At 44.4% G+C, this 22,957-nt stretch overlaps 1 protein-coding gene across 1 annotated transcript in view; it reads right to left on the bottom strand.

The window, feature by feature from the left end:
- Positions 1-22,119, bottom strand: part of LOC130284131 (uncharacterized) — a 43,585-nt gene extending 21,466 nt beyond the window's left edge. Inside the window, exons 1-3 of the mRNA XM_056534159.1 lie at positions 21,930-22,119; positions 16,096-16,231; positions 15,172-15,194 (exon numbers count right to left, since the gene is read on the bottom strand). Of these exons, the coding sequence (XP_056390134.1) occupies positions 15,172-15,194; positions 16,096-16,156 (84 nt within the window). The 5' untranslated portion in view covers positions 16,157-16,231; positions 21,930-22,119. The remainder of the gene's footprint in view (positions 1-15,171; positions 15,195-16,095; positions 16,232-21,929) is intronic.
- Between the last annotated feature and the right edge of the window lie 838 nt (positions 22,120-22,957).

Genomic DNA, 22,957 nt, shown 5'->3' with positions numbered 1-22,957 from the left:
TGTCCCTAAATTGCTTCTAGATTTGGACACCAGCAGCAGGATCTAGAGGCATTGACTCTTGGGATTTGGACATTACTTGTATTTTCATATTTTATGTATTTTATGAACCTTAAGGGGAAAACTTTTTATTTTTTATTTTTTTAATCAACTGGTGCCAGAAAGTTAAACAGATTTGTAAATGATATAAAAGAGTTGGAGAGGCTCTTGTCTGACTACCCACCAAATAAACCCGGGCTACCTAATTAGACACTTATACCCAAGGTGTCAGATTGTAGTTTGTCTGTAGAAATATATATATTAGGGCTCAGGGTTTGAGACAACTGGACAGGTTGTGTTTAAAGTAATATTTCAATTTATTGATTGTATATAATGTGACAATTGAATATTAGATAAAATGTAAATAGCAGCAACTGCGTCTCACAGGGCCCTTGTGTAGGCGCAGCACCAACTATTAAGAACTATAGCATATGTATAGTACAGTATATAAAATATAAAAATATACTTGTAAAAAATTATAAAAGATATAAAATAAGAATATAGAGACCACCATAAACATATATATAGAGAGGGATCTGGATGGGAGAGTCTTAGTCCATCCTCTATGGTAAATAATCTCCTCTCATAAAAAAGTCCTGCTCATATAGACCGATTCTGGTATTGTGGTAACCAATGGCAACCATAAGGTTAGTAACCCGTAGCAACCGTTCTGATGAGTCCGGCTATTTAAGCACTTCAATGTTTAAGTAGAAGATAAACTTGATATTTGTAGACAATATTCAACATGAACAGCTAGTGTGCAGTCACTGTTAATATGCATGCATATTTGTATGATACTTTGTATCTCACCGCTCCCGGACACTGATGCGCTGGACTTCACGGGGATGCTGCGATCTCCTCCTGATGAGCTGTGTAATCCTGCAGTGTATTAGCACTGAGTAGCTGTCTTGGTAAGCGGCAGCATCACCGGAGACTCGGCAGTCTCCCACAGTGGTGATGTTGGTAGATGGTGGGTTGCGGGTGGTGTTGTCGCAGCGGTTCTGCGGATGCGCACGTACATGTGCCGGAGGCGTCCTCGTGGCAGCGAGGCGCGGATGTCTCCTTCACCGGGTGTCGGGTGATTGACAGTTTATTGTCCGGTATCGGACTGCTATTGACTTAAGCAGGGCAAATATACTGGTGGTCTCAATAGGTATTGAGGGGACGCTGGACGCGTTTCAGAACTCTCTCAGTCCTTTCTTCAGCAGCAAAGAATAAGTGTAATGGGGGGTCACTGTGTCGTATTTTATACATATAACTCCTCCTCTATCAATTAGTGACATCAGATCCAGAGTAAACAAAGTCAACAAAACAAAATAGTGGTGTTAGATTTATGAATGAAAGTAGTAGAGCTCAGTACTAAATGAATAGGACTGTCTTGAATTACATATAGTCTGCTGTGTAATGCATTGAAAATAAAATAAAAAAGACCTGTATTAAATAATATACGTGAGTGAATTACTGTTACGCCGAGCGCTCCGGGTCCCCGCTCCTCCCCGGAGCGCTCGCTTCACTCTCCCCGCGGCAGCGCTCCGGTCACGTCCTCTGACCCGGGGCGCTGCGATTCCGCTGCCAGCCGGGATGCGATTCGCGATGCGGGTAGCGCCCGCTCGCGATGCGCACCCCGGCTCCCCTACCTGACTCGCTCTCCGTCTGTTCTGTCCCGGCGCGCGCGGCCCCGCTCCCTAGGGCGCGCGCGCGCCGGGTCTCTGCGATTTAAAGGGCCACTGCGCCGCTGATTGGCGCAGTGGTTCCAATTAGTGTGTTCACCTGTGCACTTCCCTATATCACCTCACTTCCCCTGCACTCCCTTGCCGGATCTTGTTGCCTTAGTGCCAGTGAAAGCGTTCCTTGTTTGTTCCTTGCCTGTGTTTCCAGACCTTCTGCCGTTGCCCCTGACTACGATCCTTGCTGCCTGCCCCGACCTTCTGCTACGTCCGACCTTGCTTTTGCCTACTCCCTTGTACCGCGCCTATCTTCAGCAGCCAGAGAGGTGAGCCGTTGCTAGTGGATACGACCTGGTCACTACCGCCGCAGCAAGACAATCCCGCTTTGCGGCGGGCTCTGGTGAAAACCAGTAGTGGCTTAGAACCGGTCCACTAGCACGGTCCACGCCAATCCCTCTCTGGCACAGAGGATCCACTACCTGCCAGCCGGCATCGTGACAGTAGATCCGGCCATGGATCCCGCTGAAGTTCCTCTGCCAGTTGTCGCTGACCTCACCACGGTGGTCGCCCAGCAGTCACAACAGATAGCGCAACAAGGCCAACAGCTGTCTCAACTGACCGTTATGCTACAACAGTTACTACCACAGCTTCAGCAGTCATCTCCTCCGCCAGCTACTGCACCTCCTCCGCAGCGAGTGGCCACTCCTGGGATACGCTTATCCTTGCCGGATAAATTTGATGGGGACTAAGTTTTGCCGTGGCTTTCTTTCCCAATGTTCCCTGCATCTGGAGATGATGTCGGACCTGTTTCCCACTGAAAGGTCTAAGGTGGCTTTCGTAGTCAGCCTTCTGTCCGGAAAAGCCCTGTCATGGGCCACACCGCTCTGGGACCGCAATGACCCCGTCACTGCCTCTGTACACTCCTTCTTCTCGGAAATCCGAAGTGTCTTTGAGGAACCTGCCCGAGCCTCTTCTGCTGAGACTGCCCTGTTGAACCTGGTCCAGGGTAATTCTTCCGTTGGCGAGTATGCCGTACAATTCCGTACTCTTGCTTCAGAATTGTCCTGGAATAATGAGGCCCTCTGCGCGACCTTCAAAAAAGGCCTATCCAGCAACATTAAAGATGTTCTGGCCGCACGAGAAATTCCTGCTAATCTACATGAACTTATTCACCTAGCCACTCGCATTGACATGCGTTTTTCCGAAAGGCGTCAGGAACTCCGCACAAAGGTGAGACAGTCCTTGATGTCTACTCTGCTTCTCCACGTCTTACTGTGCCTGTGCGGATGTCTGCCTCTGCCTTCTCCTTCTCTACAGTGGCCTTCTTGGACTCTGGATCTGCAGGAAATTTTATTTTGGCCTCTCTCGTCAAAAGGTTCAACATCCCGGTGACCAGTCTCGCCAGACCCCTCTACATCAATTGTGTAAATAATGAAAGATTGGACTGTACCATACGTTTCCGCACGGAGCCCCTTCTTATGAGCATCGGATCTCATCATGAGAGGATTGAACTTTTGGTCCTCCCCAATTGCACCTCGGAAATTCTCCTTGGACTTCCCTGGCTTCAACTTCATTCCCCTACCCTGGATTGGTCCACTGGGGAGATCAAGAGTTGGGGGTCCTCTTGTTCCAAGAACTGTCTAAAACCGGTTCCCAGTAACCCTTGCCGTAACTCTGTGGTTCCTCCAGTAACCGGTCTCCCTAAGGCCTATATGGACTTCGCGGATGTTTTCTGCAAAAAACAAGCTGAGACTCTACCTCCTCACAGGCCTTATGATTGCCCTATCGACCTCCTCCCGGGCACTACTCCACCCCGGGGCAGAATTTATCCTCTCTCTGCCCCAGAGACTCTTGCCATGTCCGAATACGTCCAGGAGAATCTAAAAAAGGGCTTTATCCGTAAATCCTCCTCTCCTGCCGGAGCCGGATTTTTCTTTGTGTCCAAAAAAGATGGCTCCCTACGTCCTTGCATTGACTACCGCGGTCTTAATAAAATCACGGTTAAGAACCGCTACCCCTTACCCCTCATCTCTGAACTCTTTGATCGCCTCCAAGGTGCCCACATCTTCACTAAATTGGACTTAAGAGGCGCCTATAACCTCATCCGCATCAGAGAGGGGGACGAGTGGAAAACGGCATTTAACACCAGAGATGGACACTTTGAGTATCTGGTCATGCCCTTTGGACTGTGCAACGCCCCTGCCGTCTTCCAAGACTTTGTCAATGAAATTTTTCGTGATCTGTTATACTCCTGTGTTGTTGTATATCTGGACGATATCCTAATTTTTTCTGCCAATCTAGAAGAACACCGCCAGCATGTCCGTATGGTTCTTCAGAGACTTCGTGACAACCAACTCTATGCCAAAATTGAGAAATGTCTGTTTGAATGCCAATCTCTTCCTTTTCTAGGATATTTGGTCTCTGGCCAGGGACTACAGATGGATCCAGACAAACTCTCTGCCGTCTTAGATTGGCCACGCCCCTCCGGACTCCGTGCTATCCAACGCTTTTTGGGGTTCGCCAATTATTACAGGCAATTTATTCCACATTTTTCTACCATTGTGGCTCCTATCGTGGCTTTAACCAAAAAAAATGCTGATCCCAAGTCCTGGCCTCCTCAAGCAGAAGACGCCTTTAAACGACTCAAGTCTGCCTTTTCTTCGGCTCCCGTCCTCTCCAGACCTGACCCTTCCAAACCCTTCCTATTGGAGGTTGATGCCTCCTCAGTGGGAGCTGGAGCTGTTCTTCTACAAAAAAATTCTTCCGGGCATGCTGTCACTTGTGGTTTTTTCTCTAGGACCTTCTCTCCAGCGGAGAGGAACTACTCCATCGGGGATCGAGAGCTTCTAGCCATTAAATTAGCACTTGAGGAATGGAGGCATCTGCTGGAGGGATCAAGTTCTCCTGTTATTATCTACACCGACCACAAGAACCTCTCCTACCTCCAGTCTGCCCAACGGCTGAATCCTCGCCAGGCCCGGTGGTCTCTGTTCTTTGCCCGATTTAATTTTGAGATTCACTTTCGTCCTGCCGATAAGAACATTAGGGCCGATGCTCTCTCTCGTTCCTCGGATGCCTCAGAAGTTGAACTCTCTCCGCAACACATCATTCCACCTGACTGCCTGATCTCCACTTCTCCTGCCTCCATCAGGCAGACTCCTCCTGGAAAGACCTTTGTTTCTCCTCGCCAACGCCTCGGAATCCTCAAATGGGGTCACTCCTCCCATCTCGCAGGTCATGCGGGTATCAAGAAATCTGTGCAACTCATCTCCCGCTTCTATTGGTGGCCGACTCTGGAGACGGATGTTGTGGACTTTGTGCGAGCCTGCACTATCTGTGCCCGGGATAAGACTCCTCGCCAGAAGCCCGCTGGTTTTCTTCATCCTCTGCCTGTCCCCGAACAGCCTTGGTCTCTGATTGGTATGGATTTTATTACTGATTTACCCCCTTCCCGTGGCAACACTGTTATTTGGGTGGTCGTTGATCGATTCTCCAAAATGGCACATTTCATCCCTCTTCCTGGTCTTCCTTCTGCGCCTCAGTTGGCTAAACAATTTTTTGTACACATTTTTCGTCTTCACGGGTTGCCTACGCAGATTGTCTCGGATAGAGGCGTCCAATTCGTGTCTAAATTCTGGAGGGCTCTCTGTAAACAACTCAAGATTAAATTAAATTTTTCTTCTGCATATCATCCCCAGTCCAATGGACAAGTAGAAAGGATTAACCAGATCTTGGGTGATTATTTGCGACATTTTGTTTCCTCCCGCCAGGATGACTGGGCAGATCTCCTCCCATGGGCCGAATTCTCGTATAACTTCAGGGTCTCTGAGTCTTCCTCCAAATCCCCATTTTTCGTGGTGTACGGCCGTCACCCTCTTCCCCCCCTCCCTACTCCCTTGCCCTCTGGTCTGCCCGCTGTGGATGAAATTTCTCGTGACCTTTCCATCATATGGAGAGAGACCCAAAATTCTCTCTTACAGGCTTCATCACGCATGAAGAGGTTCGCGGATAAGAAAAGAAGAGCTCCCCCCGTTTTTTCCCCTGGAGACAAGGTATGGCTCTCCGCTAAATATGTCCGCTTCCGTGTCCCTAGCTACAAGTTGGGACCACGCTATCTTGGTCCTTTCAAAATTTTGTGTCAAATTAATCCTGTCTCTTATAAACTTCTTCTTCCTCCCTCTCTTCGTATCCCTAATGCCTTTCACGTCTCTCTTCTCAAACCACTCATCCTCAACCGTTTTTCTCCCAAATCTGTTCCTCCCACTCCTGTTTCCGGCTCCTCGGACATCTTCTCGGTCAAAGAAATTTTAGCTGCCAAAAAGGTCAGAGGGAAAATTTTTTTTTTAGTGGACTGGGAGGGTTGTGGTCCTGAAGAGAGATCCTGGGAACCTGAGGACAACATCCTTGATAAAAGTCTGCTCCTCAGGTTCTCAGGCTCTAAGAAGAGGGGGAGACCCAAGGGGGGGGGTACTGTTACGCCGAGCGCTCCGGGTCTCTGCGATTTAAAGGGCCACTGCGCCGCTGATTGGCGCAGTGGTTCCAATTAGTGTGTTCACCTGTGCACTTCCCTATATCACCTCACTTCCCCTGCACTCCCTTGCCGGATCTTGTTGCCTTAGTGCCAGTGAAAGCGTTCCTTGTGTGTTCCTTGCCTGTGTTTCCAGACCTTCTGCCGTTGCCCCTGACTACGATCCTTGCTGCCTGCCCCGACCTTCTGCTACGTCCGACCTTGCTTTTGCCTACTCCCTTGTACCGCGCCTATCTTCAGCAGCCAGAGAGGTGAGCCGTTGCTAGTGGATACGACCTGGTCACTACCGCCGCAGCAAGACCATCCCGCTTTGCGGCGGGCTCTGGTGAAAACCAGTAGTGGCTTAGAACCGGTCCACTAGCACGGTCCACGCCAATCCCTCTCTGGCACAGAGGATCCACTACCTGCCAGCCGGCATCGTGACAATTACAAAGTGATGTCTTTTTGTGTGAATGGAATGTTTGAGATATATAAAGTAAATTCATTGTGTGCCAATTGTTGACCATAAATATAAAATCATAGTATCTGTGTACAATTGTATAAAAGTATGAATACTATGTGAAAGTCTAAATATTGATGATAATGCAAATATTTAAAATATTGGTGTAGTGTGAAATGGGATATATATTTTGCTTGTGAGTATAATTGTGATGGTGAAACCTAATATGCAAATGTGGTGATTGTGAATTACTAGAGACCAGGTGTCTGAAGAAAAGTATCTATACTCTAAGTGTCCTACAGTCAGTATATCTGTTGCAGTATAGAAGAAGGGACTAGATAGTGTACATAAGACATACAAAAGTTATAGACAATGGAGATATAAATACCCGAGTTGTGTGGATAAAGGCAAGGGCCCAATAAAGGGTCCGTCAGGGTGCTGATAGTACAGCCAGACCCCGACGGGCCGTCCAAAGGGACCTCACCCATCTTTATTCCAAAAAGCCGAACAGTTCCAGGTCTTTATTCAAGCCCTTGGGGGCTAGTGACCCAAATTCGAATATCTTGCGAGATTCTGCCCTAGACATTTTCCCAATAAAATTCCCTCCCCTCCAATCTTTGTGTATCAGTTGTAGTGCCGTATATCTTAAAAGGTTAGGGTTACCTTGGTGGACAGATTTAAAATGTGCCGATAAGGGGTGTTTATCATTTTGTTTTTTGATGTTGTATCGATGCTCCAGAATGCGTGTTTTAAGTGCACGTGACGTGCGTCCTATGTATTGTTTGTGACATGGACATTCAATTAGATAAATAACCCCCTTACTGGCACAGTTTAAAAATTCTTTAATAGTAAAGGTGTAATCATTTACTGTAGATTTTACCGTCACGGTTCTCTTGTCGAATCTCGTGGATTTACAATTCGGACATTGTCCACATCTAAAAAAACCTTTTAAGTCAACCAGAGTAGAGTCTGGTTTGGTACGTTTTTGATTGGGACGTATAGTGGGGGCTATCTTGATGCCGAGATTGGGGGCCTTTGTGTATATAATGGGAGGTTTCTCGGGGATGAGGCTCCCAATTGTTTTATCTTGTTGGAGTAATGGCCAATATTTTTTAATAATGTTTGCTATTTTGCGGTGTTGAGTATTATATGGGATGATTAGTTTGGAGTTGTCTATATTGGTGGTATTTTGAGCTTCTGGGCTTTTTTGGAGAAAGAAGGTTGTTCGGTCTAGGTTTCTAACCTTTTCTAATGATTGTGTCAGATTTTCTGATGGATATAATTTGTCTAGGAATTGTTGTGTGAGAGTTGCGGCTTCCAGTTCGAATTGTTCATTCTGTGTGCAGTTGCGTTTTAGTCTACGGTACTGACTTGTTGGTACATTGGTCAACCACTGTGGTAAGTGGCAACTGGTGTGAAGAATAAATCCGTTTTTGGCTACTGGTTTGTGGAAAGTGCTACAGATGAGTCTGTCAGTGCTAGTGGTGATTAATAGGTCCAAGAATTCTACTGAAACAGAGCTGGTATTGGGGGTGAATTTAAGATTTAAATTATTGTTGTTGAGTGAATTAATGAATAGGTCTAAGTTTGTGGTAGAGCCGCGCCAAATGAAAAAAATGTCGTCTATATAACGGTGCCAGGCCACCAGATCCGTCCCCAGCTGTGGATAGATGGTGGTGTCTTCCCAATCTGCCATGAACAGATTGGCATAGCTGGGGGCGAATCTGGTGCCCATGGCCGTACCGTTGGTCTGTAAATAATAGTCAGATGCAAATGAGAAATAGTTATGTGATAGTATAAATTGAATACCATCAATAATGAACTGTATTTGGTCTGGATGTAAGTCGGATTTCTTTGTGAGGGTGGATTGGATGGCAGCAATTCCTTGTTGGTGATTAATTACTGTGTATAGGGAACTGACGTCTAGTGTCCCCAAGATCCAGGATGGATCCCACCTTATCGCCTCGACTATTTGTACTACTTGTGTGGTATCCCGTATATAGGATTTTGTTTCTTTTACATAGGGTTGCAAGAATTGGTCTATGTACTGAGAAAAATTTGCTGTGATAGATCCTATACCCGATACTATCGGGCGGCCCGGGGGCTTGGTGGGATTCTTATGGATCTTGGGGATTGTGTAAAAAACTGGAAGTCTTTTTGGAGTGTTAGTAATAAACTCATATTCTTGTTTGGTGAGGATTCCCTGTTCTTTAGCTGTAGTGCACAAAGTATTCAATTCCTCAAAATATTCTATAGTGGGGTCCCCTTTGAGTTTACTATAGGTGTTTGTGTCATTCAATTGTGATATACATTCAGCCATGTATGTGGGAGTGTCCATCACTACTATACCGCCTCCTTTGTCGGCCGGCCTAACAGTGATGGACAACTCTTCTTGGAATAGTTTGATGGCTTTTATTTCACCATGAGATAAATTGTTCCATGTTTTATTAGGTTTTTTGATTTTTCTCAATTCATTCTCTATAGCTTTTTTGAATGATAACATATCTGTGCTAACTTCTTGGTAGGGGAAGAAACAAGATTTCTTTTTTAAAATAGAATGGCTATAAATGGATGTGTTTGTGGGAGTCGGAGTCGGGAGTCGGGAGTCGAAACTAAAAAAAGATTATGGAATGCCAATAAACAAATATCAGATCAAACTAAATTATCAAATAATCCACAAACACAAACTTATAGTGTACCCACATCCAACAAATACACAGCATTAGCTACAGATAATGCTTTTTTAGGGGTAACTCCCCAACAGCCAAATGCACCATTTTCCCCATATGCCACGAGACACAAACCAAAATATGGACACACAGCACATCAAACATATCACCGTCCCAATTCCCAGATATATCCTCAGAGCCCTCGGTCTCCGTATTTCCCACACCCCAATTGGAGACAACCCAGACCATATGCTTCACACAAACCACGTCACCCAAAATTCAATTACACACATCACTACCCAACACCCCAACACACCCCCTCACACCAATACCCAGCTCCCCAACAGTATTCCAACAGACAACTTCCAGAACTGATGTCAGTCCCAAACCCCGCACAAGTCCCAGAACCACGCAGGATTATCAAAACAGTGGAAACAGTAGCTCAAATTCACCCGACACCATCAAACAGCATGGGAGTACCAACCCCCAACAGAAAAAGAGAATACGCAGAGGACACCATAGAAGAAACCGAAATACCAAAATCCAAAATGAGCAAACCATAAGTGACACAGATAGTGCTATTTTTAATCTTAGTTCCAAATCTCTCAATCCAGATCAACTCAAATTACTTAATAAAGGTCTAAAATATGCGCCAAGCCAACCGTTAGACAAATTTGGTACATACATTGGTCTAGAAAAATATATTCGCAAGTTATGTTTAAAAAAATATTTTATAAAAAACCCCATTCCGACTCCCACAAACACATCCATTTATAGCCATTCTATTTTAAAAAAGAAATCTTGTTTCTTCCCCTACCAAGAAGTTAGCACAGATATGTTATCATTCAAAAAAGCTATAGAGAATGAATTGAGAAAAATCAAAAAACCTAATAAAACATGGAACAATTTATCTCAGGGTGAAATAAAAGCCATCAAACTATTCCAAGAAGAGTTGTCCATCACTGTTAGGCCGGCCGACAAAGGAGGCGGTATAGTAGTGATGGACACTCCCACATACATGGCTGAATGTATATCACAATTGAATGACACAAACACCTATAGTAAACTCAAAGGGGACCCCACTATAGAATATTTTGAGGAATTGAATACTTTGTGCACTACAGCTAAAGAACAGGGAATCCTCACCAAACAAGAATATGAGTTTATTACTAACACTCCAAAAAGACTTCCAGTTTTTTACACAATCCCCAAGATCCATAAGAATCCCACCAAGCCCCCGGGCCGCCCGATAGTATCGGGTATAGGATCTATCACAGCAAATTTTTCTCAGTACATAGACCAATTCTTGCAACCCTATGTAAAAGAAACAAAATCCTATATACGGGATACCACACAAGTAGTACAAATAGTCGAGGCGATAAGGTGGGATCCATCCTGGATCTTGGGGACACTAGACGTCAGTTCCCTATACACAGTAATTAATCACCAACAAGGAATTGCTGCCATCCAATCCACCCTCACAAAGAAATCCGACTTACATCCAGACCAAATACAGTTCATTATTGATGGTATTCAATTTATACTATCACATAACTATTTCTCATTTGCATCTGACTATTATTTACAGACCAACGGTACGGCCATGGGCACCAGATTCGCCCCCAGCTATGCCAATCTGTTCATGGCAGATTGGGAAGACACCACCATCTATCCACAGCTGGGGACGGATCTGGTGGCCTGGCACCGTTATATAGACGACATTTTTTTCATTTGGCGCGGCTCTACCACAAACTTAGACCTATTCATTAATTCACTCAACAACAATAATTTAAATCTTAAATTCACCCCCAATACCAGCTCTGTTTCAGTAGAATTCTTGGACCTATTAATCACCACTAGCACTGACAGACTCATCTGTAGCACTTTCCACAAACCAGTAGCCAAAAACGGATTTATTCTTCACACCAGTTGCCACTTACCACAGTGGTTGACCAATGTACCAACAAGTCAGTACCGTAGACTAAAACGCAACTGCACACAGAATGAACAATTCGAACTGGAAGCCGCAACTCTCACACAACAATTCCTAGACAAATTATATCCATCAGAAAATCTGACACAATCATTAGAAAAGGTTAGAAACCTAGACCGAACAACCTTCTTTCTCCAAAAAAGCCCAGAAGCTCAAAATACCACCAATATAGACAACTCCAAACTAATCATCCCATATAATACTCAACACCGCAAAATAGCAAACATTATTAAAAAATATTGGCCATTACTCCAACAAGATAAAACAATTGGGAGCCTCATCCCCGAGAAACCTCCCATTATATACACAAAGGCCCCCAATCTCGGCATCAAGATAGCCCCCACTATACGTCCCAATCAAAAACGTACCAAACCAGACTCTACTCTGGTTGACTTAAAAGGTTTTTTTAGATGTGGACAATGTCCGAATTGTAAATCCACGAGATTCGACAAGAGAACCGTGACGGTAAAATCTACAGTAAATGATTACACCTTTACTATTAAAGAATTTTTAAACTGTGCCAGTAAGGGGGTTATTTATCTAATTGAATGTCCATGTCACAAACAATACATAGGACGCACGTCACGTGCACTTAAAACACGCATTCTGGAGCATCGATACAACATCAAAAAACAAAATGATAAACACCCCTTATCGGCACATTTTAAATCTGTCCACCAAGGTAACCCTAACCTTTTAAGATATACGGCACTACAACTGATACACAAAGATTGGAGGGGAGGGAATTTTATTGGGAAAATGTCTAGGGCAGAATCTCGCAAGATATTCGAATTTGGGTCACTAGCCCCCAAGGGCTTGAATAAAGACCTGGAACTGTTCGGCTTTTTGGAATAAAGATGGGTGAGGTCCCTTTGGACGGCCCGTCGGGGTCTGGCTGTACTATCAGCACCCTGACGGACCCTTTATTGGGCCCTTGCCTTTATCCACACAACTCGGGTATTTATATCTCCATTGTCTATAACTTTTGTATGTCTTATGTACACTATCTAGTCCCTTCTTCTATACTGCAACAGATATACTGACTGTAGGACACTTAGAGTATAGATACTTTTCTTCAGACACCTGGTCTCTAGTAATTCACAATCACCACATTTGCATATTAGGTTTCACCATCACAATTATACTCACAAGCAAAATATATATCCCATTTCACACTACACCAATATTTTAAATATTTGCATCATCATCAATATTTAGACTTTCACATAGTATTCATACTTTTATACAATTGTACACAGATACTATGATTTTATATTTATGGTCAACAATTGGCACACAATGAATTTACTTTATATATCTCAAACATTCCATTCACACAAAAAGACATCACTTTGTAATTCACTCACGTATATTATTTAATACAGGTCTTTTTTATTTTATTTTCAATGCATTACACAGCAGACTATATGTAATTCAAGACAGTCCTATTCATTTAGTACTGAGCTCTACTACTTTCATTCATAAATCTAACACCACTATTTTGTTTTGTTGACTTTGTTTACTCTGGATCTGATGTCACTAATTGATAGAGGAGGAGTTATATGTATAAAATACGACACAGTGACCCCCCATTACACTTATTCTTTGCTGCTGAAGAAAGGACTGAGAGAGTTCTGAAACGCGTCCAGCGTCCCCTCAATACCTATTGAGACCACCAGTATATTTGCCCTGCTTAAGTCAATAGCAGTCCGATACCGGACAATAAACTGTCAATCACCCGACACCCGGTGAAGGAGACATCCGCGCCTCGCTGCCACGAGGACGCCTCCGGCACATGTACGTGCGCATCCGCAGAACCGCTGCGACAACACCACCCGCAACCCACCATCTACCAACATCACCACTGTGGGAGACTGCCGAGTCTCCGGTGATGCTGCCGCTTACCAAGACAGCTACTCAGTGCTAATACACTGCAGGATTACACAGCGCATCAGGAGGAGATCGCAGCATCCCCGTGAAGTCCAGCGCATCAGTGTCCGGGAGCGGTGAGATACAAAGTATCATACAAATATGCATGCATATTAACAGTGACTGCACACTAGCTGTTCATGTTGAATATTGTCTACAAATATCAAGTTTATCTTCTACTTAAACATTGAAGTGCTTAAATAGCCGGACTCATCAGAACGGTTGCTACGGGTTACTAACCTTATGGTTGCCATTGGTTACCACAATACCAGAATCGGTCTATATGAGCAGGACTTTTTTATGAGAGGAGATTATTTACCATAGAGGATGGACTAAGACTCTCCCATCCAGATCCCTCTCTATATATATGTTTATGGTGGTCTCTATATTCTTATTTTATATCTTTTATAATTTTTTACAAGTATATTTTTATATTTTATATACTGTACTATACATATGCTATAGTTCTTAATAGTTGGTGCTGCGCCTACACAAGGGCCCTGTGAGACGCAGTTGCTGCTATTTACATTTTATCTAATATTCAATTGTCACATTATATACAATCAATAAATTGAAATATTACTTTAAACACAACCTGTCCAGTTGTCTCAAACCCTGAGCCCTAATATATATATTTCTACAGATTTGTAAATGACTTTTATTAAAACATCTTAATCCTTCTAGTACTTATAAGTTGCTGAATACTACAGAGGAAATTCTTTTCTTTTTGGAACACAGAGCTCTCTGCTGACATCATGACCACAGTGCTCTCTGCTGACATCTCTGTCCATTTTGAGAACTGTCCAGAGTAGGAGAAAATCCCCATAGCAAACATATGCTGCTCTGGACAGTCCCTAAAATGGACAGAGATGTCAGTAGAGAGCACTGTGCTTGTGATGTCAGCAGAGAGCTCTGTGTTCCAAAAAGAAAATATTTTCCTCTGTAGTATTCAACAGCTAATAAGTACTGGAAGGATTAAGATTGTTTTAATAGAAGTAATTTACAAATCTGTTTAACTTTCTGGCACCAGTTAATAAAAAAAAAAAAGTTTTCTGATTGTGGGAGTCCTGACACTGGGGACCCCCTGCGATCTCCCTACTGCACCTGGTGTTCATTTGGAGCGCCGGATGCAGTGCCGGAGCCTCATGACATCACGGTCACGCACCGGTCATGACATGGCGACCACGCCCCCTTAATGCAAGTCTATGGGAGGGGGCGTGACGGCCGTCACACCCCCTCCCATAGACTTACATTGAGGGGGCTTGGCCATGACGTAACGAGCAGGGCGTGGCCAATCTTTGGGACCATCAGAGAGGAGACAACCTCCTGAGATTCGTTTCAGGACGTTTCACTCCAATCAGGCTTCCTAATTTGTTTAGAATTTGATGCAGATTTGGATTCTGCTTTATGCACCCTGGACCATGTGGAGAGCACTTGGCCCATGGACTATAAAGAGTAAAATGGAGATAATGTGCATTACCACTTACCTCCATGGGCCATACAGTAAGCAGTCATACATAGCAGGAGCGGGGACTCCTGTTAAAAAGATGTTGAGTCATAAAGTACACCTATCAATTCAACAAACCTCTGCCGTGTCATAGTGACAGATCAGGGGCTTATAACGGTGGAGTCTGGGTGCTGAGCCCCCACGATCATCGGAATGAAGAGGCTGAAGCACCCGGCTGTACGTGCTGTTCCATTTTGCATGTGTAGGGGCGCACCCTAATAATCTGCCCTGACAACCTATAACAGATTCTGTAGAAAGTGAACCTCCCCTGGAAATTCCCCCAAAAAGGTTTTTATCATAAGACAAATCCTTTAACCTTACAATCCAAATACATTGTTCACATTAGAGTAAGATCGGAAACGCGTCTACAATGTTTTAGGATCTTAATAATTGTGGCTCTTACCGAATTCTTCCCCGTTGTGGTCTCTGAAAATCAAATAAGAAGACAATAAGAACAAATTTACCATTTAATGTCTGAGACGCTGATATAGAAACACAAGAATCCGTCACTGAGACCTTAGAGGAAGATGATACAAGCAATAGGGGCCACAGGGGGGGAAGATATTGTCAAGACCGAGGAAGATCCTCACCTGCATTTATCAATGTCACCTGAACAATGGAAGGAACTTATAATTATGATATATCCTGATAGTGGTCCAAAGGATGAGTGGCCTACCGGGTCGGACATCGTTGTGTGATCAATGGAAGGAGGTGAAGATCCCTCAGACATCACATATGCCGTAAAGTCTTTTCACTGGTTATTTTTGACTCATTTGAGATTCTTTTGAATGGTGTCCCTGTCAGGACACCGGCACATGTGATGTCTGAGGGATCTCCACCTCCTTCCATTGATCACACAATAATGTCCACCCCGATAGGCCACTCATCTTTTTGGACTACTATCGGGTTATATCATAATTATAAGGTCCTTCCATTTTTCAGGTGACATTGATAAATGCAGGTGAGGATCTTCTTCGGGGTTCTGATTTACTAATAATGGCTACTAAGGTTGTTGCACCAACAATGTAGCACAAGTTTAGTGAGCAGTTGTCACACAGTCTATGTGTATTCGTTACGTCAACGATAAAGGCACATAAAGCGCCTCCCATATTTCTCAATTATCTATAGTCAATGGTGGGAGGAATGAAACGAATGGACGAGCATGGAAAAAAAAAACAACCCCAATTAATAGTGACCCCATGGGCCCTGAAGACAGACGAGGCTCCTCAGCACTACGGGGAACACATGAGATGGGCGGGACATACAATGGATGGAGGATGAGCACAATGCATTGTCATCAGCAGGACCCTCTCCTTACATGACCCACCTGACGTCTTCTCCATAATCTTTCGCATCTGCTTCAGCTTTTGACACATTATTTCCTCCATCTTTTTAGTGGTTAAATCTCGGCTCCACTTGGCTCCTTTGTTCTTCTAGCGATTCTGTTCTATCACACCCGGTACCTGTACATACAAAAAGGCAATTGTCTTAGTAAATACATTGTAAGAAATTGGGGACTGCCCCAAGGCATTAAAGGGGTACTCTGGAGGTAAACTTTTTTTTTTTTTTTTAAATCAACTGATGCCAGAAAGTTAAACAGATTTGTAAATTATGCAGTGTAGCCCGGACCTTCTAGGTGAGTATAAAATGGATATACGAGGATCGTGCTTCAATAATAATTATCATTTATTTATAAAAATAAGATTTCATCACTTCTCACAGGGCCCTTGTGAAAAGAACATACATAATAAAAGGCAACCTAACAGTGTATTAGGCAATAGTATTAAAATTCTACACTTGGCATAGAGTAATAGAATAAAATAGCAGAGTAAGATCTGTACCATACAAATATATTAGAAAGTTGCTCTTCTAGATGTTTAGGGTAAATATGTCCCTTTTTAGATACAGTAGCAAACAGTCTGTATTGATAGCAATTGTTACCGGTCTGTAGATTGTAGCTCAGGCGGTGAATATTGCTCCCGCAATAGCTGAGTGTCCGTGGTGTATACAGTCCACTGTGTGGTGCCTCCAATTGTGAGCCTGATCCAGTAGGGTCTGAGCGTGGTGGCAGTCGCTGTCGGATAAGGCGCTGGCAGGCGCCGAAGATCTTGATGGTGTCCGGGGACTGCTGGCGCTGGCGTGCGCTAGAGTTGATATTCCTCACCGCTTCATTGGTTGGTAAACAGGACCATATACTGGAAGGCTGGAAGTTCACCTCGTGGTGCCGGCGTCTGACGTCAGAGCCGGGATGGTTACAGCAGGATAATTGCACCGGGATGATTGCGCCGGGATGGATCTGAACTGCTGGACCGGGTAGATAGCAAAGCGAGAGCGCAAATGATGGTACAGTTCATAGAGTGTAACTGGCCATAGAATTTGGGCACAGTTCAAATACTGCTATGCCAGTAGATAAAGACTAGACGCGTTTCAGGGTTGTATGATATAACCCTTTCCTCAGTAGTCATAAGTAGGCTTATGACTACTGAGGAAAGGGTTATATCATACAACCCTGAAACGCGTCTAGTCTTTATCTACTGGCATAGCAGTATTTGAACTGTGCCCAAATTCTATGGCCAGTTACACTCTATGAACTGTACCATCATTTACGCTCTCGCTTTGCTATCTACCCGGTCCAGCAGTTCAGATCCATCCCGGCGCAATCATCCCGGTGCAATTATCCTGCTGTAACCATCCCGGCTCTGACGTCAGACGCCGGCACCACGAGGTGAACTTCCAGCCTTCCAGTATATGGTCCTGTTTACCAACCAATGAAGCGGTGAGGAATATCAACTCTAGCGCACGCCAGCGCCAGCAGTCCCCGGACACCATCACGATCTTCGGCGCCTGCCAGCGCCTTATCCGACAGCGACTGCCACCACGCTCAGACCCTACTGGACCAGGCTCACAATTGGAGGCACCACACAGTGGACTGTATACACCACGGACACTCAGCTATTGCGGGAGCAATATTCACCGCCTGAGCTACAATCTACAGACCGGTAACAATTGCTATCAATACAGACTGTTTGCTACTGTATCTAAAAAGGGACATATTTACCCTAAACATCTAGAAGAGCAACTTTCTAATATATTTGTATGGTACAGATCTTACTCTGCTATTTTATTCTATTACTCTATGCCAAGTGTAGAATTTTAATACTATTGCCTAATACATTGTTAGGTTGCCTTTTATTATGTATGTTCTTCTCACAAGGGCCCTGTGAGAAGTGATGAAATCTTATTTTTATAAATAAATGATAATTATTATTGAAGCACGATCCTCGTATATCCATTTTATACTCACCTAGAAGGTCCGGGCTACACTGCATTTTTTTGGTTTTCCTTTTTTAGCAATTAAGGTATAGTTGCTTGCCCTGTTTGACCTCGGTGCGTAATAGTTGTGAGCTGCACACATCCACGTAGTTTTTTCTTTCTAGATTTGTAAATTACTTCTATTAAAAAAATCTTAATCCTTCCAGTATTTTTTAGCAGCTGTATGCTACAAAGGAAATTGTTTTTGGAACACAGAGCTCTCTGCTGACATCAGGAGCACAGTGCTCTCTGCTGACATCTCTGTCCATTTTAGGAACTTTCCAGAGCAGCATATGTTTGCTATGGGGATTTTCTCCTACACTGGACAGACCCTAAAATGGACAGAGGTGTCAGCAGAGAGCACTGCGGTCATGATGTCAGCAGAGAGCTCTGTGTTCCAAAAAGAAAATAATTTCCTCTGTAGTATTCAGCAGCTAATAAGTACTGGAAGGATTAAGATTTTAAGTAATTTACAAATCTGTTTAACTTTCTGCCACCAGTTGATAAAAAATAAAAAAAAAGTTTTCCTCCGGAGTACCCCTTTAATGCAAAATCTGTAAGAAGGACCCACCTGCCACGTATATTACTTGCGTCTCAGTATGTGATGGAGGGGTCCTCTCCAACACCGGGCCCCAGATGCTGCATCCCAGGAAACAGGATTTTTATTATGCAGATATGACCTTTCTAAACTTATCTGTAAACTCCCCATATCCTGAGATGTCTGATGTGAGATTAGAAGTTTTCACAACAACCTGATCTCTAGACACTTTGGCCCTGATTTACTAAGAGTGTTGTGTAGTTTTCTTTGTGGGTTTTAATTCCCTACAATTTTTTTCCACGGTATTTACTGAGGTTTCCCAACTTTTTTCATGTTTCCCTACATTTTGCACTTTTTGCACATGCTCTGATCTGTTGGGTTTTCCTCAGCTGAAATCCACCACATTTTCTGTGGAAACCTTAGTAAATATGTTGGGTTTCTGTGAAAATATCAGGAACACGCCCCTTTTTGGTGACCACGCCCCCTTTCCCCAATGACCACCTTTTTCGGGTTCACTAAGTAAAACTGAGTTAGTCAGGTTTTTTTCAATTCTGGCGCAGACAGAATTTCTGGCCCAATGCGCCAGGATCTGGCGCACAACCTGACAAAACGTGTGGGATTTGCAATAGTAAACGAGGGTCTTTATTTTAGTGTATACAATGGGCGTCATTTATTAAATTTGCGCCTGTAAACGTAGCACCAATGGCCAGTGTAGGCAGAGAAGCATTTGCCACATTTATTATGCACTTTTTATCAGGGCACACGCCATTTGCACTGTCTGTGTCAGAGGGCGTATCTGATGGGCACATGTGGCGTGGTTTGCTTGGCAAATGTTTTGATGATTTGGAATTTATCATTGACTATTGCGTATGTCTGTGACTTTAATATTTTACACATACGTGATACGTCAATGATGTCTGCCTGGCTTGATTTACGACATTACTATTCATTGAAATGGTCATCCCCGATCCACAGGATCCACAGGACAGGGGATAACTTCTTGAAGGGTTACTCCGGTACTTGACGACTTATTCCCAGTCCACAGAATTGGAAAAAGTGTCTGATTGTGGGGGGATGGGGTGGTTGTAACCGCTGGGACCCCCGTGATCTCCTGCCTGGCACCCCGGCTCTCCCAGTGCACGGAGCAACTCCATGCATGGAACTGTGTTGACCGCCACACGGAGCAATGGCCGACACGTCCCCTCCATGCATCTCTATGGAATATCTGGAGATATACAAGTGCAGGGGAGACCCAGGACACCAGGCAGATGATCACGTGGGCCCCAGAGGTCAGACCCCCTGCGATTAGACACGTATCCTCTATCCTGTGGATAAGGCATAATTTGTTTGGTACCAGAGTTCCCCTTTTAAGTGCTGGATAACCCCTTTGAGGCTGTGCTAATTAATGTCCCAATTTTATGTCCTATTCTATTTTCCCAAAATTGATGTACCATATTTTTTGCCGTATAAGACACACTTTTTCTTCCCCAAAACTGGGGGGAGGGGGAGTTGGTGCATCTTATACGGGGAATACACACCTATCGGGTCGGTCCCTGCAGCCATCAATGGTCGGGACCCACGGCTAATACAGGACACCACCGATCGCGGAGATGCCCTGTATCAACCCTTCAGACGCGGCGATCAAAGCTGATCGCCGCATTTGAAGCAAAAGTGACACTAACTCGGCTGCTCAGTCAGGCTGTTCGAGAACGCTGCAGTGAAATCGCCGCATCCCGAACAGCTTACAGGACACCGGGAGGGACCTTACCTGCCTCCTCGGTGTCTGCTCCATGCCGGGATCCCCTGCATGGTGGGGCGCTCTCCTTCGATGTTATCATGTCGTCGCGCGCGCCGTCCCGTCATCCAATAGGAGTGGCGTGCATAGCGACGTGATGACGGCGACATGATGACGGAGAGCGTGGAACCGGGGAAGAAGACGTCCGGAGCGTCGGGGACACCACGGCGACATTGATGGAGCGACATCCAGGGCAGCGGTGACGAGCGGTGACGGTCCAGAGCGGCGGGGACACGTGAGTATTACCTCCTATACCAGTGGTCTTCAACCTGCGGACCTCCAAATGTTGCAAAACTACAACTCCCAGCATTCTCGGACAGCCAACGTCTGTCTGGGCATGCTGGGAGTTGTAGTTTTGCAACATCTGGAGGTCCGCAGGTTGAAGATCACTGTTGGGTTCAGAATCTTTTTTTTCTAGATTTTGCACCTTTAAAATTGGGTGTGTGTTATAAGGCGGTGTGTCCTATAGGGAAAAAAATACGGTAAATATTGCTCAATTTTTACTGCAGTCTTAGTAAATAGTGGTAAAATTGTGCAGTAATTAGTGGGAGTACCTGAAAATAAACATCCTGTCAAAAAGAGGGTTAAAAGGAGGATTTATCTGCAAATCCAGTTTGATTATTGGAGATTGCCTGTACTCTACCACCAAAGACAATATGGTAAGTGTATAACTTACATCTTCCTAAATTAGTGCTAAATTTTTGTGCTAAAAGTACAGTGGTTTCGTACGTCATTCATGTTTATCATTCTTTGCTAGTCCTGTAATGCTGGGACTTGTAGTTTTGGAACAGTGGGAGCTGTGTGCCTACAGCTTTTGCAAAACTACAACTCCCAGCATTCCCAGACATCCTTTGACTGTTCAGGCATGCTTAGAGTTGCAGTTTTGCAACAGCTGTAGGCACATGTTTGGTAAGACTCTGTGATCCTCCTACAGCCTTGTCAATCAGCCATCTCCTGTCCATGACCCTTGGACACCCTCATGCTGCTGTGGGACTCATCAGGAGGTATGGGGACCCCTAATGGGATTTATTTTTAAAGAAGTATATTATAATACTATTATAATACTATTATAATACTATTGTTTTGCCAAAATGTACAACATATAAAAAGTTTTTATATCTGACAGGGCCCATTTAAAATAATTGTGCAATGTCACACCAAAACAGCGTCAATCTCCCCCTATGCGTCTCCCTGGTAATTGTTACGTACATGAAGCCTCCTCTGATATCATGTTCTCATATTGGACTGAACTTGTTTAATGAGAAATTGTAATCCTCAACTAAACTGAAGGAAAGGTAAGGAAGGACACATCTATATCCCCAAATATCTTAGGAGATGAAGACATTAGTCATTGTTATGTAAAATAACATCATTCATCTCAGCTAAGAAGGATCCGCAGTCAATAATCATCATGGACTATGACACGCAGCCATAGAAGGAGCTCTGATGTCTTATCTCAGATGGTTCCACATTACACCCGGTTCTGTACAGATAGGGATCGGTTCTGGTTTCTTACTGAATGTGAAGTCTTGTTCCCGGTGTCGGTGCGGGTGGTGCCGTCTCTTCTTTTCCAGAGGTCTCGGGGTTTCCTGGGCGGTCCCTCTGTCTTGTCCCTCCTTTCTTGCTCATCACCGTGATGATGTTTTTTCTTTGCCAGGACCAGCCCTGATACAAAGCAACGAGTCTATCATTGAGAAGAAGCTGCAGCCCTCAGTATTAGTCAGATCACAGACCAGTCCTCCCGTCCTTAACCTCCGAGCACTTCCTTAATGTTCCTGGATCTGAGGAAGAAGTCTCCACCTCGCCGCGGCTCTGAGCGACCTTAGACACCAATTCTTCATAAGATATTTCCATTTTGATTATTACTCTCGGGTCAAGGTCCATGTGACACATTCCTACAGCTCCTATGCAAACAAAGCTCCGGGGAGACTTCACCTACAGGTTTATAAACACAGAGTTAAGACAAAAGGAACAAAACTCAAAGGCTTTGGATATTTTAGAATAGCAGGTTTTATTCTTAATGGTGCAAAAAAGAATTTTTTTCTTAAGTTTTTATTTTAAAAAAATTTGATTAAAGAGGTTATTCAGGATTAAAAAATAGCTGCACCACCTCTGTCCTCAGGTTGTGAGTGGTATTATAGCTTAGTTCCATTAAAGTCAATGGAGACAAGTTTAAAGGGGTACTCTGCTGCTAGACATCTTATCCCCTATCCAAAGGACAGAGAATAAGATGTCTGATCGCGGGAGTCCTGTTGCTGGGGCCCCCTGTGATCTGCCGCAGCACCCGATGTTCTAAACAAACACTGGGTTCCTGCGGCAGTGGTTGTGACATCATGGTCATGCCTCCGTCATGTCACACCACGCCCCCTCCATTCATGTCTATGGGAGGGGGCGTGTCGGCCGACATGCCCCCTCCCATAGACATGAATGGAGGGGACGTGGTGTGACATCACGTTCATGGCCTCCACTTCCGAGAGTTCTAAACAAAATGTTCAGAATGCTAAAGCACTGGAGTACCCCTTTAATGCCACACACACAGGAGTG

Source organism: Hyla sarda, chromosome 8 (assembly GCF_029499605.1).
Source record: "Hyla sarda isolate aHylSar1 chromosome 8, aHylSar1.hap1, whole genome shotgun sequence".
Classification (NCBI taxonomy): Eukaryota; Metazoa; Chordata; class Amphibia; order Anura; family Hylidae; genus Hyla; species Hyla sarda.
This window is presented reverse-complemented; position numbering and strand designations above follow the sequence as displayed.